The 25,792-nt window shown below is 42.0% G+C and overlaps 1 protein-coding gene across 1 annotated transcript; it reads left to right on the top strand.

The window, feature by feature from the left end:
• The first annotated feature begins 1,560 nt into the window (after positions 1-1,560).
• SART3 (spliceosome associated factor 3, U4/U6 recycling protein) lies at positions 1,561-25,673 on the top strand. Its single transcript, XM_048821215.2, has 19 exons — positions 1,561-1,770; positions 4,403-4,529; positions 5,297-5,401; positions 8,914-9,098; positions 10,094-10,199; positions 11,183-11,307; positions 11,837-11,992; positions 12,945-13,083; positions 13,550-13,657; positions 14,401-14,478; positions 14,721-14,779; positions 15,545-15,654; positions 15,891-16,003; positions 16,485-16,561; positions 17,895-18,063; positions 19,975-20,435; positions 21,694-21,846; positions 23,744-23,931; positions 24,660-25,673. The coding sequence occupies exons 1-19, from the start codon at positions 1,576-1,578 to the stop codon at positions 24,838-24,840; spliced, it is 2,835 nt and encodes a 944-aa protein (XP_048677172.2). The 5' UTR covers positions 1,561-1,575; the 3' UTR covers positions 24,841-25,673.
• The last annotated feature ends 119 nt before the right edge of the window (positions 25,674-25,792 follow it).

Genomic DNA, 25,792 nt, shown 5'->3' with positions numbered 1-25,792 from the left:
AAAAGCTCCAGTTGGTACACGTGCTGACATTTATCCGGTGCCTGTTTTTGGCACTGCCTCCCCGGTGACTTCAGAGCTCACTTCAGTCTCTGTCCTACTGTTCAGAGCCGTCTACAGGACTCACCCTAACAGCTGCCTGACAGAGGATTGCCTCTCATGCTGTTTAGCCCAAGCCTGAATTTGTCCCCCCTGAATTTGCTTTAAAGGGTTGCAGTTTGACACCTAGCTAGTGATGATTCACTCTCAGAAAGCTTTCAGAGCAGCAGCCCTAAAGAAAAAGAGGACTAGTGGCACCTTCGAGACTAACCAATTTATTTGAGCGTAAGCTTTCGTGACTTACAGCTCATTTCATCGGATGCATGCAGTGGAAAATACAGTGAGATTTATATACACACAGAACATGAAAAAATGGGTGTTTATCATGCGCACTGTAAGGAGAGCGATCACTTAAGATGAGCTATTAGCAGCAGGAGACGGAGGGGAGAAAACCTTTTGTCGTGATAATCAAGGTGGGCCATTTCCAGCAGTTAACAGGAACGTCCGAGGAGCAGAAAGCTAAATGCAATAGCTCGCTTGCTGGTCTGTTTTGACCATTACTTGCTGTCTCATTTGGCTTCGGTGGGAGTGAGTGCAAACAGCGGCCTCAAGCTTTTTGATGAATTAATGTTCCCATTCCCAACATCTCTAGGACCGTGCTATCGTATGATGCATTACTATTGTATCCGTTTTTTAGACAGCATCCTGAACACCCGTGGTTGGACAGGACGGGGAGAGTTTCGCAAAGAGTTATTATTTTACTTTCTCGTGCAGCGTCCCCAGCCAGGGGCCAAGTGGGCAAGGGGGAGCTTTGCAAACACAGTAAACATGACTACATTTAATTGCCATGCCGTAACGCCAGTGTTGCAGCTGCGGGAACTTTATAAATACCAAAAAATAAAATAAAATAAAATAAAAAGGAGGACTTGTGGCACCGTAGAGACTAACGCATTTTTTGGAGCATGCTCAAAAAAATGTGTTAGTCTCCAAGGTGCCACAAGCCCTCCTTGTCTTTCAGCGAATACAGGCGAGCAGGGCTGCTACTCTGAGACCTGGCTTTATAAATACAGTCATGAGTATTTAATTCCCTGTGCAGGGGCCCCGCGCCATGGTACCCGTACCGGGTTTACTCCATTTTCAGTTATTACAATGAACTCCGCAGCGGACGCAGCACCAGGACCGGACCCACTTGCTATGGACCGAGCTGTTCGGAAAGCCCAACCAAGCTCGAGCGCCTGTTGCCACGCACAACATGGCGGCCGAGCCTGGGTCCTTCCCCTCTCGCCAAGCTAAGGGGACCTTCCCTAAGGCCCCAACGTGCTCAGGGCCCGAGGCGGCTACACAGGTGCCTGTAGGAGCACGTGCACGAGCAGGCCGTGAATGCCTACTCGGAAACGGCCGTTGCCGCGGAGCTGTGTGGAGCGAGCTCCTGGCAAGTGTTCGCTCTGGTCTACGGGGGCGGTTCGGTCAGGCGCGCCAGCGGCCGCCCCACTGCTTGGCCGAGCTCGGCAGGCTGCGCAACTGAGGTAGCTGCACAAGATGGCGGCGGCGGCGGCGGCCGGGGCCGAGGAGGAGGCGGCGGCGGCGGCAGCGGCGGAGGAGGAAGAGCGGCGGCGGGAGGGGGCTCGCGAGTCGGAAGGGGAGTGCGGGGACGAGGGCGACTCGGACTCCTCGGCGGACGGCGAGGATGAGGAGAAGGAGAACGAGGCCGAGATCCAGCGGCTGGAGGAGCAGGTAGGGGGCGGGGAGCAGCGTGTGTCCCTCCAGCCCCGCGCGGAGCCTCCCTCAGCGGGCCCCGTCCCCGGGTCTCCCGGTCGGGCCCCCAGGGCCCCGCGCACAGAGGCTTGCCGCGGCCGTCGGGATCGCGGGGGGGTCCGCGCTCTCTGTTCCGCGGCTGAGGCGCTAAGGAGGCGGCGGGGCCAGGTTCGGGGTGCGCGGGAGGGAGCCCCTCGTTCCCGGCCCGCCGCCCGGGGGGCCTGGCGCGTGTAACATCGTGCCCGGGGGCGGGGCGGGGGGTGTCCCCCCCCTTGCCCGGGGCGGGAGCTGCGCCTGCCCCTCTGGCAGCTGCTCCCGGCTCTCCCGGAGGACCAGTGGCGCTGCACGGCCGCTCCTGGGCTTGGAAGGGTTTAGGTGGAAACCGCGTCCGCAGCTCCAGGTCTCCGTGCCACGTGCTCGCTGAGCAGGCGGTCCAGGGCTGCGGCGTTGCTGCCAGGCTTTCAGCCCCTCTGGGACCGGGGGCGGGGGGGGGAGAGCCTGGCTCCCGAGGGCCGGCTGCCACCTCGCCCGCCGCTCTGCGGCCCCCATCGCCGTGGTGTCCAGGCGGGGGGCTCGTCAGTATTGTTAACGAGAAAAGACACTTTCTGTAATGTACATAAACTGGTAGTATCATTTGTCGCTCTAGTTGCCTTCATCTGTAAGGATCTTTAGGGCAGGGACTGTCTGTGTCTGTGTGTATGTGTGTATATATATCTATATATACACACACACAACAGTGTCCTTGCATGTTGTGGGTGCTACTGGGCTACAAATGATTAATGAAGTATAGATATCTCTATAGAGCAAATGAATAAATATGTGAGGGAGTCTTTATTATAGTCCCTCATTAAATATTGGGGCATAGTTAGCATGTGAAGACAGGGTGGGATTTTTGTGAACCAGTGGACTAGGAATGTGGTACTATTGATGGGTGAATTTGTGGAAGAAAGTGAGTGGGGGAGGAGGGATAGCTCAGTGGTTTGAGCATTGGCCTGCTAAACCCAGTGTTGTGAGTTCAATCCTTGAGGGGGCCGTTTAGGGATCTGGAGCAAAAATTGGGGATTGGTCCTGCTTCAAGCAGGGGGTTGGACTAGATGACCTCCTGAGGTCCCTTCCAACCCTAACCTTCTATGAATCTATGTACTGGATTACACTTTTAGGCGTGGGGAATTCTTTCATGTATATCCATTTTGTAGGGTTAGTCCAGGATTGTATAACTCTGCTGTCTGTTTGAAATGATTTCTTAATCCTTTGCGTTTATATATAGTTTCAAATTCTTTGATCATACCCTGGAACTGCTTTCAAACAACCAACTTTCAAATTCCAAGTTTTATAATCATGAAATGTATGTAAGTTACACTGTTCCTAATCTTGTCTATTAATTTGAGAATTGAAATGTGTACCTTCTTTGGGCATCTTGCTACAGAGCCCTTTCAGTTGGAGAGACACTCAGTATTTCTACAAAAGTGTGCTAATTGCTCTGAGTTTCAGAGTGGTAATTATGAAAATGTTATACCTGTGTAAAGGAGACCTACTATTGTGTAATTCTTCAGCAATTTAATTGCTATGGCAAGCTATATGCTAACTTCAGAGGGTTTTCTTTATGCACTGATTACTGAAATAGTTGATGGCTGTGGCCACGAGCAGCACTTTTTGAGGACTGGTATAGTTTGAGAGCATGACTGTCTGGTGCTGAAATGGACTGCAAGGTGGACCCTACAGTAACAAGTCTAGGAATTTTTCTGAGCTTGAGAAAAGGGAGGCAGAACCTTAATGAGAAGAGAACTTCAGTCTTCTGACAGCTCAGAACTAGTGTATTTTGTAGATGAGAACTGCGTTTGTTAGCTATTTCCAGTTACTGTAGCGGAAGCTGAAACTCTTTAGGTTTTTATATTAGTTTACTAGAGCAAATTCTTAGTTTTTTTAAACAATGTTATTGAAAAGTGGAGATTAACCCAGTTTGGATACATACCATCATTTTTACCATTGAAATGATGACTTGGTCAACATGCACAACTAAGTGAGGCTTGCAGGCATTCGCTTATTATGCTTATCACCTGAGGTTCCACACTATTAAACAGTGGTTTCTTGCTCTGAGAGCCTAATTCAATCATCTGTATCAGGTTTATAAAGAATACTTCTGACATTTTCTGATATCTGAATACTTCTGTTATATGTATATATTTCATTTTGTGCCCTGAATGTGTTTTACAAATGATAACGAATGCACTACCCCATGAGGGACAGTGGGAGGTATGTATTGTATTCATCTCACATGAACAGACTGAGGCTATGTCTACACTACCATTTAGGTCGGTATAATGTATGTTGCTCAGGGATGTGAATAAACCACCTCCTGAGCGACGACCTAAGCACCAGCTGCTGCTGCTCGTTGCAGGTGGATTAATTAAATTGATGGAGAGCTCTCTTCTGTTGGCCGAGAGCGGCTGCGTTGCTGTAAGATCTCTAGTGTAGCCATAACCTGAGACGCTGAAGTTCATGGAGTCGATGGCACAGTGCAAAATAGAACTCTGGAGTTCTGTATTCTAGTTTCCTGCCCCAGCTGCTAGATATACTCTGTCTTACATTTCTTTAAATCTCATTTTTAAAGCTTTCCATCAATGCATTTGACTATAACTGTCACTTGGACCTGATAAAACTGCTCCGCCAGGAAGGAGAGCTGGTAAAGCTTAGAAGAGCCCGCCAGAAGATGAGTGAACTCTTTCCACTTACTGAAGGTACAGGATAATTTCAGTGTTATCCTTGTGAACCCCCTCCCCCGTTTTTAGCAGCTAAACTGGACATTTTGTAAAATATTTGCATTGAATGTTAACATGAAGTCCATGAGACCAAATCAGACATCTTTGGGGATTACTGTTATGTGGATGATTCTGGCTATAATGTCCAGTGTTGAGCGTACAAACTCCTGCCAAAAGGTTAATATTTTGTAAACGTCTGAAAATGATGCTGTTGAAAGTTGCAGATAGCCCTTGAGCCAGAAGTTTTTTATTTATTTATTGATGGTACAGACAGCAGCTGAGTAAGCTTCCCTACACTGCCTGGCTGATGTGCCTTGGCCCTGATATGGAAGGATCTGTTCCAGAAGAGAGGGGGAGAACAGTCTCTGTGGCTATTCAGTGATTGGTATCGGCAGTGTGTTCAGAAGGGTATCGTTTGTGCTGGTGATCCCTTGTGCTATGGACCATTGTTCACCGCGAATTGAACCTGACACCAATTATACTCTTTTCAAATAGGCATCATGGTAACATTCTGCCTTCACAAATAGAAATTTGCCTATATATTTGGTGCCATGGTGGTAAAAATTGGCCAAAGCTTTAGTGAAATTAACTGTAGCTAACTGTAAAGGTTAAAAAAAGTGTAACAAAAAAAAATCTCATTTTCAAACAATTCTGTTTAGTGATGCCAGGTTAAACTAATTTCTTATCTTTTGGACTCTCTTGAATATTCTTGGTAATGTACCTCTAAAGTTCCTGCTGTTTTACAGAAATTTGGCTTGACTGGTTGAAGGATGAGATAAGAATGGCTTCTGAAGGTACCGATCGCGAGAAGGTTTATGAGCTGTTTGAGAGAGCTGTGAAAGACTATATCTGTAAGTTGCAAACACATCCTACAAAATAAACATTTGTAGCTTTGCATTCAAATCATTGCTTTCTTTTTTCCTAAGAAGGTCTTTTCTTATGGTTAATACTGAAACTGGATCAGAAGTATTAGTATGAAAAATACTCCCCCAAAGCTTTTTTTGGATCTGTGAGGAAAAGAATAGCTGTTTAAAGGTAGGTTTCAGAGTAGCAGCCGTGTTAGTGTGTATCCGCAAAAGGAACAGGAGTACTTGTGGTACCTTAGAGACTAACAAATTTATTTGAGCATAAGCTTTCGTGAGCTACAGCTCACTTCATCGCTGTAGCTCACGAAAGCTTATGCTGAAATAAATTTGTTAGTCTCTAAGGTGCCACAAGTATTCCTGTTCTTTTTGTTTAAAAGTAATAACTCACAATCTGTTGGTGACATATAGTTGGAAATTTCAAGTTTGTGCAAATTGGAGAGAAGTCGTTGAATGATTCAGATAGATTGTATCATTTCATTTATTTCAGCGGGCAGCAGATGGTGAACACTACATTTTCTGGTTTTGTATCATGCTGTTACCTGATGAGGAGTATTTCCCTAAAGCTATTGAATCCTGTATCCCATAGTGAATGCTTCTATTCTTGTGTTTAGAAAGTGTTTTTAAAAGGCTTATTTTCAGTGCCTTGCATTTTTTCTGTAGCCCTTATTTTGTTAGTTCTTGCTGTCTTTAATGTATTTCATTGTGCTCACTGTCCATGAAAGCTTTTTCAGAGTGGGTTGCCATTATTACCACAAAGACACCATCCTTTATTAACCAACCTGCTAAGTACCTCAGCCAGCCTACACTTTACAGCGCTGGACCATGGGGACTCTCATTAAAGAGAGACAAATATCTGGTACTTGTTTACACCTGTTCACCAGGCGATGGCTGCTGCTAAATACCTAATTATTGCGCTGAACAACCAGGTTCGCTTAATGTATTATGGTGGTAGAGCTAGCTGTGAAATGAATTGGCAGATATTATGGAGGTATCAGTAGTGGCTTCATAGTTAATTCTTCAGATCTGCAGGCAAAGCCACTCTTGAACGTCTAAAAACCATGTAAAAAGGAATTATTCCCTCACCTGTCATAATTGAATTGATCTCCAAGAAAAGTGATGGAATTGCTCACCCAGCGCTTCTTATCTCTATTTCCAACAGACCATTACTTTTTGTTTTTCTTTATTTTTTTTACACTGTTTTATGATAGTTTGATTAGAGCAATAAAAATAAACACTTAAAGCTAAAGGGAAAGAGAGTGTGCTAGTTTTCTAATTTGCAATGGCATGTGGGGGAGTGGGATGTATGGGACTTGGGAGATGAATGGCCCATTGAGTTTTGTTGTGGAGCTGGGAACATAGTGGAGGGCTGTAGAGTCACATGGGAGCTCTGGTGCTCCGCCCTGCTGTCTGGCTCTGCTTTGCAGCTCTTCTGCCAACTTCTTTGTCCTTTCTTGCTCGTCTCTGCTGTCCCTATCAATGTCCAGCTCATCTTCCTTCCCACCCTTCCCTGAATGCATTAAGAGTTTGGAGTTTTCATAAACATTACAGAATAGAGCAGGTTGGAAAATGGATTTTCCATTCCATGAAAATTTTTTGAGATGTCTAAAGTGTTTTTGTCTTGATTCGGGACAAAAAGCCAATTTTTTTTTTTTTTGGCTAAATGAAGTTCTGAAAAAAGCTTTGTTTTGGGACATTTGGAATGTTTTATTTTGATTTCATCCATACTTTATATATATTTTAATATGAATAAAGTAAATTTAGAAACAAAATCAAAACATTCCATTCTAAACGTGTTTTTCCAGTTTTGTTTAGAAACAAAATGTGCCAGTCTGTCCAATTTTGCAGAATAATTGGTTTTGCCAAAGCAGCATTTTCTGACGGAAACCTGTTTTCATAGAATTTTTTTGACCACCTGTTACAGAAAATCTTTGCATCCACCATTTTCAGCCTGATATACTTTACTTTACTTACACATACTGGTATGGAACTACATGCGGAATGACATACAGAGAAACTTAAGAAATCCAAACAAACCCACTACTCATTGAAAGACATGAGTGTAATAGTTAACATGGCTGGCATTTAAGGATGCCTGTTGGTAGGTCAGATAGAAATATGTTAACTATGGGAAGGAGGAGGTACAGAAGTTGAGGTTGCAGGGGAACTGGTGAGTGGATTACACTTAGGGTTTTGAGTGACTTGCTTTTTAGGGTATGTGATGAAAAGTTATGCAGTCTCATATCCTTTGATCTCTATACCTTGCCCATTGCCAGGGCATCCGTGCCCTTAATTGGCAGAGAAATTAGAATAATGGAAGTGTCGGGCTGGAAGGGACCTCAAAAAGTCAAGTCCGGCCCCCTTTGCTGAGGCTGGACCAGGTATACTAGACCATTCCTGATGGGTGTTTGTCCAGTCTGTTTTTATAAACCTCCAATGATGGGGTTTCTACAACATCCCTTGGAAGCCTGTTCCAGAGATCAGCTACCCTTATAGCTAGAAAGTTTTTCCTTATATCTAACCTAAATCTCCCTTGTTGCAGATTAAGCCCATCATTTCTTGTCCTACGTTCGTTGGACAGGGAGAACAACTGATCATCATCCTCTTTATAAGAGACCTTAATATGAGGCTTCAGCAGTGCTGAGTGGGACTGTTACCTCCCCTGTCTTACATATGACCATCCTGTTAATATACCCTAGAATATTAGCCTTTTTTGCAATTGCATCACTTTTTTGACTCATTCAATTTATGATCTGCTATGACCCCCAGATCCTTTTCTGCAAAACTACCACTTATCCTGTTATTCCCTGTTGTGTAATTGTGCATTTGATTTTTCTTCCTATGTGAAATAATTTGCACTTGTTTTTTATTAAATTTCATCTTGTTGATTTCAGACCATTTCTCTAATTTGTCAGGATTGTTTTGAATTCTAATCCTGGCCTTCAAAATGCTTGCAACCCCTCCCAGCTTGATGTCATCTGAAGATTTTATAAACATACTCTCTGCTCCATTATCCAAGTCATTAATGAAACTGTTGAATAGTACTGAACCCAGGACGGACTCCTGTGGGACCTCACTAGATACAACCTCCCAGTTTGACAGCAAAGCATTGATAACTTCTTTGAGAACAGTTTTTCAACCGGTTGTGCACCTGCCTTATAGTAATTTCATCTAGACCACATTTCCCTGATTTGTTTATGAGGATGTCATGTGGGACTGCGTCAAAAGCCTTACTAAAATAAAGATATTGTCTATTGCTGCTCCCCTATCCACTAGGACAGTAACCCAGTCAAATTGTATTGGGGCAAGAGTGCATCATGAAATAATATTTTAGTTTCTCTTTTTCTTTGTTCAAGTGTAGGGTGCAAGGAAAGTATATTGTTAGTATATATTAGATGCTGTGTATATACTATAAACACTAGATGATTTGGGAAGTAGAAGGGAGACTTTTTTCCCTTGGAGAAGACTTTACTTCACTGTTTCTCGTGACTTTTGTTTAGGTCCTGAAATCTGGCTGGAGTATGCTCAGTATTCGATTGGTGGCATTGGTCAGGAAGGCGGGATTGAGAAAGTTCGCTCAATTTTCGAAAGAGCGCTGACTGCAGTCGGCTTACATGTGACAAAAGGAACAGCAATCTGGGAAGCTTACCGTGAGTTTGAAAATGCCATCTTGGAAACAGTACAGGTAATGTTCAGATTTTTCTGTTATCTCAGGAGTGAGCAATTGGTGGTGACAGTTCCAATAGGCTTCTCAACAATCAATGCATCTGTTCCATTGCTGTGGAGTGGTGTCATTTGTGATGCATGCAGTGAGGAACCTCAGTCCAGATATTAGTTTCCTTCCTGCTTTTGCATTGGCTTGGCACTCAGAAAAATAGCTTTAAATTAAACCAAATATTTCATTATTAAACACTTGTTTTTTTCTCAGTAAATATTTATCAACAAAACTCACCCATATTTGTTTTCTGTCTTTGGAGATTTTCTACCTTTCCTCAGAATTCTTTCATTTTCTTCTTCTGTGTGAATGAGTGTTGGATTCCAGACAAAATTTCCAGAGCATATTTTCTCTTTGAAATATGCAAGCACAAAGCCTAAAAAAATAGTCCCACAACCTGGCCGATAACATTACAACTCCTGTTTCTTGGTATTTTACAAAATAAGACATTGAAGGAGCCACTTTCAGAATGCTAATAACTATTTAAATAGGGGTAATTGGAGATCATGGTATTAAGGAATCCAGTCTTTAGTCAGGGTTGTTAGGGTACCTGGAAGTCTTAGAGGATACATTTTGTGTATGAACTTCAGGGATTTATTAAATTAGGTTAGAAACTGTCTTGCAGTTACTGACATTGAGCTTGTGAATTGCTATTATCACATGTCACTGTCTTCATCAAGAACTGTAATAGGCTTGTTGTGATCTTAAACATAATTTACAAATGTATGTACATCTCAGTTCTTGGTGAGAAATGCTACTTGCATGCCTTAGACCTCCAGACTGAGCAGCTTTCCTGCTGGGAGCTTGTACAGCTCTGTCACATGAGCCGCTTGTTTTCCATGTCTGCTTTTTAAAGATTGTCATTTGGATCTGAGGTTTGTCATGTAAAATTGCACTTGGGTGTATTGTTTGTCAACCCAGGACACAAGGGAGTTGGGTAATGCTCAGTATGTCTTTGTTTGTAGCCAGCTGCTGGCAGTATTCCCTCCCCTGAACAGCAGCAGACACTCTGTGCGCAGCTTGAGAAGATCCACACGTTGTTTAGGCGCCAGCTGGGGATCCCGCTGCTAGGTAAGAGTCTATGAACTTGAGAAGACTGCATTAATAAGGCTATAAGTCCTCCTTTGAGTTGGGCAATGATTATGCCACTGAGTTCTCCTTTCGGTCATGCCACAGAAAATACTGCTGCAAGGGTTGTGTATTTTTGAAGTGATAAGTCATGGATGTGTCATTCTGAGGGCTTCAGAGACTTTCTGTGCCTCTGCTTTGTTTGGAAATATTTTGCTTACTAATTGATAACTTGATTTTGCAACTCTTAAGGAAATAGATATTGCCAAAAATCTTTTAGTGATTTACATACTTTGGTGTAATGTGTCTTACAATTTAAACTAGGAACTTTTAAACAGAAGACAGTAAGGCATGAAGATGCCATGGCTATAGGCATGGTATAAGAGTAGATCTGGGTGGGAAATGGTTTTCTTGTCCCACTAAAGCTTTTGAGATTTCAGCCATTTTTTCCATTCCCCATCAGGATAAAACCGAGACCTCCTGAGGTTTTTTCCAGGGGGAAAAAATATAAAAGAAGAGCCTACACCCCAAACTAGCCAATAGCCTGCTGGTTAGGGCGCACACCATTATCTTAGCTTTTGGTGTTTTCACCCCTAATGCCCAATAAGGTTGCCAGCTCCATCATGCTTTCACTTTCCTCTGTGTCCCCTTCCTTTAAGAGTCTAACCAAACCCAGATAAACACAGTTCTCTCACTTTTTTTGACTTGCACATGAAAATGGTTTGGCTTGTTCTCTCTCTTCCCTGAAGCCTTAGAGTAACCCTGCTGTGTTTTTGTTCAAAACCATTGACGTTTTAAAAACAGTTCGTCTTGAGTTTGAATTAGATTGTACTATGTAGGAACCGTTACCTCAGCCCTTTAACCAAGTGGCCAAGCTATACAACTCAGTATACAAACATGACCGCATCAAAACTCATGATGCTGAGTTCAGATTACTTAGTAAAATAATTGTTTCAGTTACTTTGGTTCTTGATATATATTAATAGACATGGAAACCACATATGCTGAATATGAAGAATGGTCAGAGGATCCTATACCCGAAGCAGTAATAAAGAACTACAAGAAAGCACTGCAGCAGATGGAAAAGAATAAACCATATGAAGAGGCACTGGTAACTATTTTAACCATGTGTTGTGAGACTAAGCAACCTGATTTTTCTAAACAACCTCAGAAGTAAACCAGTGACTTTGAAAACCCTTTTCAGCAGTAAGCAACATAGAGGAAACTTTCCAGTTGTCTGAATTATTATTATAGACACTGTTGAGAATTTTATAGCAGCTTGAAATAGTACTGTCTATACAGTGACTCCTACATCAAGAATCATTCTACAATATCCCTGTGGTGCCCATTAGAATTCTTGTTAGTTTTCCAGACCTTCCAGACGTTTTGACCTCTTAGGGATAGAAGTGTATATTTGAACCTTCTCAGAGCCTGACCTATATTCAGAGATTGGTGAAAATCAAAGGCCATAATCCAGGTCCACTGCTTAGAGTTCTCCCAGATCTGCTGATGTTTTTGGGGCTAAACTCTTGTTCTTCAGAAGATTGTTCTTGTTCTGTAAAATTACACATTTTGATTCAAGGTTGATCTGTGTATCTTCCTGACTCTGTTTCCTTTTTGTACTCATATTTGTGTTCTAGTTGGTTGCTGAAACACCAAAGCTAGCAGAATATCAAGCCTATATTGATTTTGAGATGAAAGCAGGGGATCCAGCTCGCATTCAGTTAATCTATGAGCGTGCTCTGGCTGAGAACTGCCTTGTGCCTGATCTGTGGGCACGTTACAATCAGTATCTGGTAAGGAAAGCAAAAGAATATTATCTTTACCCTATTTTGTAGCCATACGTGTCTCCTCAGACTCAGTGTTGGATTCTGCCTCAGTTTCCCCACTTTCATGTAAGCAGTCAGGCCAACTAATCAGACAGCTGTGACAGGTGACCAGATGTTCTGATTTTATAGGGACAGTCCTGATATTTGGGACTTTGTCTTACGGAGGTGCCTATTCTCCCCCCGCCCCGGTCCTGATTTTTCACACTTGCTATTTAGTCATCCTAAACTGTGTCAATTAAGTTTTCACCAGTATCTCTCTCCTTTTTCTCAGGGATGCATTTATTGTTCAAACACAGACACACTTTGACATTGATCAGAACAGGTAAATTGGGTCCTGCCCTCTGGTCGATCCCAATGTGTTTTGTGTGTGGATGGGAAGGCGGTTAGAGCCAACACCCAAGTAAGAGCCCAGGTTAACTCTGCAGTGAGGACATAGCCATACTGAGCTGCTTCCTAGTCTCCTATCTTACCTCCTGGAAAGTATTGAGTTAGGCGCAGGTGCTATACCTAGGTCCCTTAAAGGGGGTGTCTTATGCTGTGATGCTAAATTATTTTTTCTTTTTTGCGCTCTAAGCGACTAAGAGGTTATTGGGGATTCATTCAGTGCTTTTATTGACATCTGTCTCAGTACATCTGGTAGCATAGCAGAATGGGTTAATTGCTTGTGGTTTGTGCCCATTGAAAGTGGGACTAATATGCTACACTGTAACAGGGTGTAACATCTCCTCTCCCTTTTGAGGTGGTCAACTTGAAACTACAATTCTCAAAATTTATCTGAAATCAAAACCTGCTTTTTTTTTTTTGAAGGCAGCTTTTTTTTTTTTTTTTTGGTAATGTATATGTCTGTGTTGGGGGCCTGTCTAATGAGAGGAGCAGTGGGCTGTTTTGCATCTTTTAATTAATCGTGTGGTTATTTTAGGACCGGCAGTTGAAAGTGAAAGAATTGGTGCTCTCAGCACATGATCGAGCTGTTAGGAATTGTCCCTGGACTGTCGGGCTGTGGAATCGGTATCTTTTAGCAATGGAGAGGCACAGAGTTGATCATCAGATTGTTTCTGGTAACGAAATACTGCTGTCATTAGTTATTTACCCTGTACAGAGCTAGCTTCCAAAGTGTTTGGACCAGGATGTTTTCTTGTAGACGAATGATGATGTGCATAGTATTGAACAAGGAATGGAACCCATTCTGAAATATCACTAGAACTAGGTTGGATTAATGGAAACACAGTGGAACCATTTTACTGTAAAGTCTTTTTCCTGCAACAATTTCACGTTTAAGCAGAGGTTTCATTATAACCATAATTGCACATTACTGAGTTGAAACAAATTTGCAGTTTTCATACTAATTTGCCAAATCAGAATATATTATATACAGGTTCCACTGCATCATTCAGTTTTTTGAAGTGTAACTTTTGATTCATAAAACCACAGAAATAGCTCCCTCCCATCCCCCAATCTACTAATTCCAGTTATTGGCAAAGGGAACAAAAGCAAATACATGTTTGGTTTTATTTTTCTCCCTAGAAAACTTTGAAAAGGCTCTGAATGCTGGTTTTATTCAGGCTACGGATTATGTAGAGATCTGGCAGGCATATCTTGATTATCTAAGAAGAAGGGTGGATTTTACACAAGGTAACTATATATAAACTTATGAGAATAACTCTCCTTAGTTTAGAGACTAACAAATTTATTTGAGCATAAGCTTTCATGAGCTACAGCTCACTTCATCGGATGCATTCAGTGGAAAATACAGTGGGGAGATTTATATACATAGAGAACATGAAACAATGGGTGTTACCATACACACTATAGCGAGAGTGATCAGGTAAGGTGAGCTATTACCAGCAAGCGGGGGGAGGGTGGGAAGAGAAACCTTCTGTAGTGATAATCAAGGTGGGCCATTTCCAGCAGTTGACAAGAACGTCTGAGGAAGGGGGGTGGGGAGGAAATAAACATGGGAAAAGTTGTACTTTGTGTAATGACCCATCCACTCAGTCTTTATTCAAGCCTAAGTTAATTGTAAAAAGAAAAGGAGTACTTGTGGCACCTTAGAGACTAACCAATTTATTTGAGCATGAGCTTTCGTGAGCTACAGCTCACTTCATCGGATGCATACCGTGGAAACTGCAGCAGACTTTATATACACACAGAGAATATGAAACAATACCTCCTCCCACCCCGTATTACTGGCAGGACAGTGGGGTGGGAGGAGGTATTGTTTCATATTCTCTGTGTGTATATAAAGTCTGCTGCAGTTTGAAAGGTGAAAGTGGATTTCTTCTTTACGCTGGACATTCGTGAAGAAACCATAGTAGGCTAAAGGAAACGGAAATCATTATTTTAAGGTGCAGATATATTTCTCTCTTTTTCTAAAGACTCAAGTAAAGAACTAGAAGAGCTGAGGTCTGCATTTGCACGTGCAGTGGAATATTTAAAACAAGAAGTGGAAGAACGTAAGTCAGAGCTTTGAAATATTCTCATTCTTTTCATTCCAAAATGGCTTCTTTTCTATTCTGTGTGTGTTACGTTGAGGCTGAGGTATATTCATTTTCTGATAATGTTCTAAGCTTGGACCACAAATGTGGTAAATCTGTAATGCAAGTCTTTTGCTATAGTGTTACAAATACTTTGCTTGTGAATCACTGCTTTTAAACATGTGTCAAACAACTCTGCTTTTTTTTTTTTTAATCTGAAGGTTTTAGTGAAAGTGGGGATCCATCCTGCACTATAATGCAGAACTGGGCAAGGATTGAGGTAATATTTTCTTCAATCAGTTGTATTTAAATTGTGTTTATAGTTGTGTACATACTCCTTCCTCTGAACCATTGGGCCCTTGTGTCAGTGTTCTGTATAGCTGAGGCTTTCTCCCTGTTCCACCACAACCACTCCAAACTGATCAACCACTCATGGTGTACCTGAAGGCATGAGTTCAAAGACCCTTGAGTAGGCAGCAGTCTGATTCAGATTAGAAACAAGACTCATGGTATCTGTTCCTTGCTTTGCCACAATCTTGTTCAACGTTGGATAAGTCACCTCTTTCATTTTTTTACACGTATAAAAGGGGATATATGCCTAACTTGCACAGATATTATAATCACAACATGCTTTGGTTTCCTCAAAGGTGCTAATGAAGATCATTTCAGTAGTACTGGCTGTAAAACTTTCCTATTTAAATAGGGCATCTGTTGTATCTATAAATATGAAGAAAGATGTTTTAATGTCTCATTATTTTTAAAGGTGTTCAGTCACAAATAATATCTGAAATTAAAGACATTCAGAAATATTTAAATAAGATGTTATATAATGTATAAACTGAAATATGTCTGGCAACCAGCGGTCAACATTGGGATGAGAAGAGCTCTAACTGTGGAGAAGTTAGCTTTCGATAGCAATAGTTTATTCTGACATTTCTTGCATGTCACTTTAAAGGTTTGCAAAGTGTGATGAATGTGCCTTTCTGGTTTCCTCTGTGTGGGTGATTCTTACTTGTATTGAATTTTTTTAATGTTGCCTTTTTAGGCTCGCCTGTGTAACAATATGCAGAAGGCCAGAGAGCTCTGGGACAGCATTATGACTAAAGGGAATGCCAAATATGCCAATATGTGGTTAGAATACTATAACTTGGAACGGTAAGGACTTGGCTTAATGAAGCAATGATTTAATTTCTGCGTCAGTTTCTCCATTTGCAAGATGGGTCCAATGTGGTTCACTGGGTCATGTTTGTTTGATGTTTAAGTGCTTTTGAGATCTTCTAGGGAAAGCTGCTGTAGAATCGCTAAGTTTTATAATAATGGGTTATGCATGTTATCTGGGAGTGAAAGCAGCAAATATAATTGCTCCTTATTGTCACATTTCCCCAATTCAGGGCCCATGGAGATACCCAGCACTGTAGGAAGGCCTTGCATCGAGCTGTGCAGTGTACAAGTGACTACCCAGAGCATGTCTGTGAGGTGCTGCTATCTCTTGAGAGGATAGAAGGTAACTTCTGTAGCCCACTATCGTGTCACTTTCTTGGTTTATTAAGTCCAAAGTTATTGCCCAGCGGAACTCCTGTGTCGTGAACTCTAAGTTAGTGAGGCTGTGCTTCTGGTGAAGTAGAATGGTAGTCCTGAATTGTTCTGGTACACAGTGCATTTTCTCAAGAAACCTCTACTTTCAGGGAAGTTCTGGGCAGGAAAAATTCTTTACTGGGTTCTGATCCAGAGCCCATTGAAGTCGATGGGATTCTTTCAGTTGACTTCAGTGCACTTTGCATCACACCCTATAAAAGGCTTCCATTGAATTTGATTTTATTCTAATCCTTTTAAAGACCACTAGGTAGATTAGGACTTTGTTTTTGCATTGTGTCTAATGATAGGTAATATTGAGGGATATTTCTAAAAGTTTCTTTTTCTTTAGTAAACATGTTTTTTTCCCCCAAATTATGGGAAGAGTAAAAATCATTTTTTGTATCCTATAGGCACTTTAGAAGACTGGGATGCAGCTGTTCAAAAAACGGAAAATAGACTAGCTCGAGTTAATGAACAAAGAGTAAAGGTCAGAATTTCTTTATATGAACTATCCGAGAAGTCAGTAGGAAACTGTTATTCCAAGGTCATCTTTACAGGAGTGTTTTGACTTAAGCTTCTTCTGTCAAGCCCCACAGATGATCTTGAAATATCTTCAAGACTAAGGCCTTGTCTACACTGGCAAGTTGCTGCTCAGAAAAGCAGCTTTCTGCTGTGTTACTCCTGAGGTGTACACACTGCCAAGCCACTAGTGTGCAGAAACTCCTCAGTTGCAGTGTTACAAAAAACCACTTAAAGCGCAGAGGCTCCAGCGCTGTATTGGCAGTGTAAACACATTACAGCACAGAAAGCAATCAACTGGCCTCCGGAAGTGTCCCATAATCCCTCACATGTTCACTGTGCTCATTGTTTTGAATTCAGCTGCCCTGGAGACATGCTCCTCTCCCCTTTCAAAGCACTGTTTCTGACAGCCCTTGCATGCTGTGCTGATCTGCTCTGGGACACAAAGCAAACCTTTAATGTGGAATGCTCCTGCTGTTGAACACAGAGGCAGATGTGTGTATGAGAGAGAGAGAGACAGATTGCTGTGCAGAGAGCTGGAGAGGGAGATGGGGCGGGGGTTGATGTCGGGGTTTCCCGCTCCCTCAGGACTAGTTGCTTCCCACCACTGACTGACTGAACTTACAAGACAGCATGCTGACACAGTCTCTGTCCCCCAAAACACACTGTCACTCCCCCGCCCCCCCCACTCTGCCCTCCCCCATCAGTTGAAAAGCAGTTGTCAATGTAGTAGAATGCCCATGGAGCAATGGGATTGGGAAACCTGCGATCATCATGTGATGCTGTGCCTGCCCTATAAGGCATTGCAAACCCTTCCCAAAGCACCCTGCGGCCAGTTGCACAGTGGGATACCTACCACAGTGCACTGCTCTCTGCCATTGCAAGAGCTGCTAATGTGGATGCACTCCACTGTCACGAGCACAGTGTGGACATGCAGCAGCGGTTTAATTCCAGTGCTTTAATAGAAGTGGTATAACTTGTTGTGCAGAAATTTGCTAGTGTAGACCTATCCTAAAAATTGCTAACTTCCTAGTGTATTGATATAACTAGTTTCTTCTGTAGCAGACGTCTAGTTGATCCTTATGAAGAGGTAAAATTAACATGACAATTAAAACTATGGAAATGACCAACTAAAATCTATGTGTTAAGTGATCCTCCCGCTTGGGCTGTGTGTATAAAGCTTAGGGGACGAATCTATATCTCATTGCTATAGATACAAGCAACATACTTCTAAAAAGAAGTGCCTCAGAAAAAATCTGCTTCAGTTTGCAGTGACTGACAAAACTCCTCAATGTTTCCAGGCTGCTGAGAAGGAAGCTGCTCTTGTGAAGCAGGAAGAAGAAAAAGCTGAACAACGAAAGCAGGCTCGGGCTGAGAAAAAAGCTTCCAAAAAGGCTAAAAAAATGAAACCTGGAGACAAACGCAAAGTAGAAGATGATGACGATGGAGAGTGGGGGCAAGAGGAGGAAGGTATAAACTGTAGCTTAACATTTTTCACCACTTAAGACAGCAGGACTCTTAGTTGCCTTTCTGCAGTCAGCACAGGTCAAGGAAGTCTTGTTGGGGTCTCCTTGTAGCTGTGTGTTCCAAAGGGATCTTAATTTATCTCCACCTGTCAATCACAAAACTGCCTCTGTTGCATTTTTTGGTCATCAGTGATCATAAAATGAAATAGTGAGTGAAGACTTAAATTACCTTAATAATTGAAATAAGTTTAAAAGAATGCTCATTAGATACGTCTCCTGGCTTACACAATTATTTCATTGCATATAAACATAAATTGAATGAGGTGGCAAAGTTTCCAGATGATACTAAACTGCTCAAGATAGTTAAGACCAAAGCAGACTGTGAAGAACTTCAAAAAAACCTCACAAAATTAAGTGATTGGGCAACAAAATGGCAAATGAAATTTAATGTGGATAAATGTAAAGTAATGCACATTGGAAAAAATAACCCCAACTATACATACCGTGTGATGGGGGCAAATTTAGCTACAGCTAATCAGGAGAAAGATCTTGGAGTCACTGTGGATAGTTCTCTGAAGACATCCATGCAGTGTGCAGCGACAGTCAAAAAAGCAAACGGGATGTTAGGAATCATTAAAAAAGGGATAGAGAATAAGATGGAGAATATCTTATTGCCCTTTTATAAATCCATGGTACGCCCACATCTTGAATAGTGTGTATGCATGTGGTCCCCTCATCTCAAAAAAGATTAGAAAAGGTTCAGAAAAGGGTAACTAAAATAATTAGGGGTTTGGAACGGTTCAGAAAAGGGTAACTAAAATGATTAGGGGTTTAGAACGGGTCCCATATGAGGAGAGATTAAAGAGGCTAGGACTTTTCAGCTTGGAAAAGAGGAGACTAAGGGGGGATATGATAGAGGTCTATAAAATCATGAGTGGTGTGGAGAAAGTGAATAAGGAAAAGTTATTTACTTGTTCCCATAATATAAGAACTGGAGCCACCAAATGAAATTAATGGGCAGCAGGTTTAAAACAAATAAAAGGAAGTTCTTCTTCCCTCAGCTCACAGTCAACCTGTGGAACTCCTTGCCTGAGGAGGTTGTGAAGGCTAGGACAATAGCAGGGTTTAAAAGAGAACTGGATAAATTCATAGAGGTTAAGTCCATTAATGGCTTTTAGCTAGGATGGGTAAGGAATGGTGTCCCTAGCCTCTGTTTGTCAGGGGGTGGAGATGGATGGCAGGAGAGAGATCACTTGATCATTACCCGTTAGGTTCACTCCCTCTGGGAAACCTGGCATTGGCCACTGTCGGTAGACAGGATACTGGATTGGATGGACCTTTGGTCTGACCCATTCTTACGTATTATCTAAACCCCAATTAGCTGAAATCTCCCTATTTTCCCCCTGACTCTATGTATGTCCTCCAAGCTATTCAAACAATTTGCATTTTCCTGTATTTATAACAGCATCTCAGAAGGTTGAAACAAAAGTTTCTCGTGGAATGTCCCCCAGAGGGAGGAACATGCACACAGCCTTACTCAGGCTGGTTTGAGAAGACTGCTCATTTTTGGAAAGAATGCTATTACCCACTTGTTTGTGGGGAGGGAAAAACACCTGATCATGCATATAGTTACAATGTGTGCGATGAGATAGGAAGTGGAAAAATTTGCCTGCTAACCTTGTTTCCCTTTAAAGCCTTCACTGTCCTAGGCATGCAGTCCTTATCTCTCCAACTCGAAAAGGATTGCTCTTCTTTGTGTTAGGATTTTATTTTGCACCTGCAGTTCCAGGTGCTGAGCACTTCCCTAGATCAGGCTGTTAGAGAAAGGCAGCCTTTCCCTTAATATATATGTAAATAAAACCCTGCTGTTTGCTAGAACATCTAGGTCATTTAAAGCTTTTGTTTCACTAAACAGCAGAGCAGCCCAGCAAGAGACACAAGGGTGATGGTGACAGTACGCATGCTGAAGAAGAGGTGGAAGATATGGAGATAGAAACTGGCCTGTTTGGGAGAAGTACACCTGCGAGACCAGCTGTTTCCTCTAAACAAAAGGAAAAGGCACCTGCAAGCCGAAAAGAAGCTCCCAGAGTTCTCCATGACAGTGCTAAAGATAATGTCACCGTTTTTGTCAGCAATCTTTCTTATAGCATGGCAGACCCTGAAGTGAAACTGAAAGAGCTCTTTGAGAGCTGTGGGGAAGTGGTGGAAATCCGTCCCATATTTTCTAACAGGGGGACTTTCCGGGGCTACTGCTATGTAGAATTTATTGATGAAAAATCAGCTCTACAGGCCCTGGGATTGGATCGCAGGATTGTGGAGGGGAGGCCAATGTTTGTTTCTCCCTGTGTTGACAAGAACAAGAATCCAGATTTTAAGGTACACTACTTCTTAATCATTCAATAAATAACCTTATTGATGAGATTGTATAGGAAAACTAGCAGCATGTCTAGTCTCCAGTAATCTTCCAAGTGATCATCCCTGCGCTAACCTCTTCATACTAGCAATCCAGAATTTATGTTGAGAAATATCTGCACTAGATACGCTTGGTGCATGTCGGTGACATTTTTTGACACAATAGATTATCAATAAATAGCTTGATTGGTACCTTAGTGCAGTGGTTCTCAACCTTTTCTGTACTCTCCTGTTACTACAGGAAAAAAAATCACTCCTCTTCCCTCTCCCCCGCCCGCCCTTTGCAATTTAGCCATAAATAAGGGAGGGTAATTGTGCTGCCTTGTTGATTGAGAAACCCACACTGTGATCTCTTTGGATGGTGCTAGATAAAGTGAAAGGCACTTGACTGGTTGAGCCTCCAAAGCGTTTGAAGCCCTTCAGAATTCTTGCATCTTTTCAGGTAGCTGAGCCACACGCTAGAGCTGACTTCTGCAGTGATCAGTGTATCTCTGACTGTCTACATTTGAATAAATCCTCCATCATTTGTGTACTCAGTGTAGTAACTGTACTTCTCAAAAAGCTCCCAGCTGTATATTTTTCAAATAATCTGTAATATGCTTTTCAAGAGGCTGCAGCTAGTGCGAGGTACATAACTAGTAATACAGGGAAAGGTTTGCGCCAAATACGGCAGAAGTAACCATTTGCAGGTATTGTATATAGTGAACTTTTATCCACTCATGATCCCAAAGTGCAGTGTTTGTGAAGCACATCAGCACTTCAATTGACAGCCGTGGAAGTATAGTCACTATCCTGAAAGTCTTGCTAATGTTTCTGTGTTAGATGCAGAGGGGGTGTGTACGCGCACGCAACTTGCTACGCTAGCTAGATATCGTATATTATTTTAACACTCCAAGTATAGCATGAAGACACAGTTAGGGAAGCTATTCCTGAACTTGGAGCAGACCTATACTATTGTAGAGACTCATTGGGGTGAAACCTTTGCTTGCTTAGAGCTCAGACTGAATTCCTAGAAGTGCGTACCTGGTAGGGGTATTGTTGCAGTGCCTAAGAGCTCCAAGCAGGCCAGAGGCCCTATTGTGTTAAGTGCTGTTCTAATCACACAAGACACAACCCCAGTCTCATACTAATATTTAATAGTCTGAAGTTATGGCGTAAACTGGACATAGGTTCTCTGAATGTCTGCAACTGGACAGGAATTAATGTCCCTTTTTTACCCCAGGTGTTCAGGTACAGCACTGCACTAGAGAAGCATAAACTATTTATTTCTGGTTTGCCATTTTCCTGCACTAAAGAAGAGCTGGAGGAGATGTGTAAAGCACATGGAAATGTGAAAGACATTAGGCTAGTCACTAATCGAGCTGGGAAACCTAAGGTAAGTGTCCAGCTCCCATGTTAATCTAATGTTAACGTTAATCTAAATTCTAAAATAAACTTCAAAAGGAATCTCTTGGATATTTTGGGTCCAAAAGATAGATTTTTGTGTTTAAAATCAAACAAGGGAGTTGGAATGTTTTCACAAGCTATTCTTAATCCAAAACCAGATTTATATCTTTTGCGGTATCTGTAACCCAAACTTTTCAGCATTGTGTTAGTGCATGAGCACCAAAAAGTGAAACTGAGTCCGTCTGTCTTGTCCAAATTAAGTGAAATGCAAAAAGTATGGGTATAAATAGGAGAAAAAGATGTTCTGTAGAACTTTCAATTTTAGTAATAGGCACTGGTAGTCTGTGAAGAATATGTATTTTTTAAATTGATCTCACCTGACAGTATCCTTCTGATATAGGTCTATGGAAATACAGCTGTGATCATAACTAGTTTTAAAACTACTTCAGTTGTTTTTAATTCTTTGACTCTAGTGATCTCAATATGTCTTCCAGCAATGGATGTGGCAGTAAGGAATTAGCCACCTCATCTCATGACAGATTTTGTTAGATTTACACCTGTATAAAATTAAGGACATTCATTAAATCAGCTGCTGTTCCCTGAAAATGTTGCCCTTCCACATTTTACTCAAATAGACATGATTAAGTGGTAGTCACTCTAACAGCTGTCATCCTGCTAATCATGTGTAAGTTGCGTGTACTAAGAGCTTGCAGATCCATTTTAAAGCAATATAACCTTTCAAAAATGGTTCCCACTGTAGGTCTTGTAATCGATGCTCTCCACATGCTTCACTTAGCCTAAATAGTATGTTCAGAGCTTGGCTTGAGCTGGGATTCCTACTTAAAAGCCATAGAATTTATTAAATCATTCATAGCTTAAACAAGGTCACATTTAAAACTGGATATATTTTTATGGTCCAGAATGATGTGTCTTCAGAGATTATCCAGCCTTAAGAGTGCATACAAACTATGGGGCCCGAAGAGCAACGGTAACACAATTAGAAGGGCATAGTTTTGCACTTCGTGAAGTCGCTGCCAGTATCACTGGCCTGCTGTGCAGTGACAGCTGCTAGAAATCTCCTGTGTTGTGTGGGAGGAAGTGCCTCCATGCAGCCTCTCCTTATCCATGTTTAATTTGAAATGAGTGGGGAAATTCTCACCCACGTGGACCATCAGCAGTGTGGTTAGCAGCTGCTGTACAGTGAAACCTGAAGAGAGAACCATTGCCTTTGGGGAATGCTTTGTTACTGATGACTTAAAAGTATTCCCATGTGGTTTGTGGGACAAATTTCTCCAATCCTTCAGAGACCACTTCTACCATTCAGTGTTGATGATGTTGCCTAAAATATATTGGCTGCTCTTGAAACTAAAGTAACTGCTTATGCCATAGGGTAATGGATGTTTTAACCTAGTAAAGAATTGCAGCAGATTCCAGGGGGATCTTGCCCTTGTAGCTGCTAGATGATGCTGCATAGACTCTCACTAACTTTCACTGGGCTAACCTGTAAATCTGATGATTCTTTCCAACCCTATGGTCTCAGCCTGGTTTCAGATACTCGAGAGCTGCAGTGAGGTCTCACCATGAAGACCGCATTCTGTGGTGTAGCGCTTGAGTGACTGTTTACCTACTTGCTAATGTACAGAATACATTTTCAATTAAAAGGGGTCTCATGAGGAGCAGGTAGCAAATTCTGGTCTCTAAACAGCCATATAGCTTTGAATTTTTCAGCACACCTGCAGTTTCACTGTGAAGTGTGGGACTTCATCTCAGCCGTATGTCATGTCTATAACCTACCATTGTCACTTCAGTCATCTCAGTTGAGTAAGTTCTGTGCAGAAGCTGTCATGCAGAAAATATACACTGACACTTACCTAATTTGTCTTCAGGGCCTGGCCTATGTAGAGTACGAAAATGAAGCGCAGGCCTCGCAGGCTGTATTGAAAATGGATGGCCTGACAATTAAGGAAAATGTCATCAAGGTGGCAATCAGTAATCCACCTCTCCGAAAATTCCCAGACAAACCTGAGGCAGGGAGAACCTCGCAATCTATGGTACCACGACAGATTTATGGAGCGTAAGTATTCATGGCATGTATTGCTTGTGGATGCTTAGAAAACATCAGGTCTGCAACACAGGGATACTTAGGAACCGCACCAAGGACAGGTGTGGATAATGTTTGAAAGGTGCTATAGAAGTGCCTTACTGTTATGGTTTAGGGAGTGGCGAATTCACAGGGTTGGTAATGGGATGTAGACGCTTCCCACTTCTAGATTGCTAGTTCAAATCCAGCCCAGCACAGCAGTGACTGAAAGGTACCATGGTGGTGTTGGCTGTTTTGATGATGATTTCTGATGTGAACATTTGAGCATAAAACTGGCCTGAATTATCTGCTATTGGCAGTCTTGGCAAGTTGGCTAGGGTTTGAAATGGGTAGGAAGGCAGAGCTCTCCTTTCATCTTGCAAAGGTACTCCCACAGATACGGGTTTAAGGCACGCTAGTAGACCAGGGTTGTGCTGCTGCTGTGTATCTGTTCAGTGGATAAACAGGAGACTTCGGTCTCCAGGGCTGTCAGGGTTGGTGCCTTTTGCCAGCACTAAAATACACTTTTTCAAAGGGCAACAAAATGAAAGCAACATAAACACTGCATTGCCTGTTAATAAGCGAGAAAGGAACAGTAGTTAAATGGGTGTTCCTTGTGGCAAACAAACCTTTGTTTCTTTCCTCTTGATTCAAATTAATGTACCAAAACCTCCCCCTCAAAACTACTTAATATTCTCAAACATGCCTTTTGGTTTTTTTAGACGGGGGAAGGGCAGAACTCAGCTCTCAATGGTGCCTCGTGCATTACAGCGCCAGAGCAATCTTGTGACAAAGGCCGAGAATGGGATGGTCCAGAATTCACCAGCAACTTCATCTGCATCCACTGAGGAGCCTAAAAAGATGTCCAATGCTGATTTTGCCAGGATGCTACTGGAAAAGTGAGCAAGAGTAAAATGAGAAATGCCTTTTTGGAAGCCATGTTGTGTCCTTATTTATGCTAGCAAGAGAAACAGCCAGTCGCACTCATGTGTAAATACTTCTCTGGACTGTTGCATTCACCGAGATCCAGAACGGGGCTGTACAAATCCAGTTGTTTTATTTTTCTGAGAGCAAAAAGGTATGTTTCTTGTTCCGGTAAAATGGCTTTAAATGATTCCTCATATTGAGGGTAATGGGGGGGAAATCTTCACTTTACAGATTGGGTACAAGATGAAGTTTTATGGAGTATTCTTTTTTACTTTTTTAAAGAATGAGATGGTTGAGTAAAAGCTTAATGCTGTGATTTAGAGCCCCACTGGTCACAAGGGTTTGGTTGGTGATGGTAAACAGCCTCTGTGGCAACATACAACCCATCTTACACACATACAGACTTATTTCAGAAGTCCTGGGCCCGTACACCTCCTTCCATTTAAAAAGTTCATATGACAGATGCTAGTAACTTCACCACAATGGCCTATTTTAATATTGAGAGGGGAGGGAATTCTATAAAAATGTATTCAATGGATGTTCCGCTCGAGTTGCTCTGGTTTTATATTGTGTATTTGTAAATGACATTCAAACTATTATTTTTAAGCTTCATAAACAATATTAGAGCTGGTACCTTTGTTTCATGTAAAAGCTGTATATGGTACTGCGGACCATTTTACCTTTTGTTTGCTAAATGACTATTCCATGGCTTGACAGTTGCTTTCTGTATGGTTTGCTGCTTGAATTTTGTTTTGTACACAATGTGAAGTGCGAGTTATTGCTTTATTAAACTAAAGTTCTCAAAGGTTTTTTAAAATACTGTCGCTTTTGTTTAGATGTGGTGTCTGAATTGCGTACGGTAGCAGTATGATATTGATACCTAGCTTTTCTCACAAGATCTTCATTTACTGTACATTTTAGTAAAGCT

This window comes from Caretta caretta, chromosome 15, assembly GCF_965140235.1.
Source record: "Caretta caretta isolate rCarCar2 chromosome 15, rCarCar1.hap1, whole genome shotgun sequence".
In the NCBI taxonomy this organism is placed as follows: domain Eukaryota; kingdom Metazoa; phylum Chordata; order Testudines; family Cheloniidae; genus Caretta; species Caretta caretta.
This window is presented reverse-complemented; position numbering and strand designations above follow the sequence as displayed.

Coding starts and splice junctions, on each gene's coding strand:
- SART3 (XM_048821215.2), top strand. CDS start 1,576: ATGGCGGCGGCGGCGGCGGCCGGGGCCGAGGAGGAGGCGGCGGCGGCG. Junction 10,200..11,182: donor GCTGGGGATCCCGCTGCTAG/GTAAGAGTCTAT, acceptor ATATATTAATAG/ACATGGAAACCACATATGCT. Junction 23,932..24,659: donor CCACGACAGATTTATGGAGC/GTAAGTATTCAT, acceptor TGGTTTTTTTAG/ACGGGGGAAGGGCAGAACTC.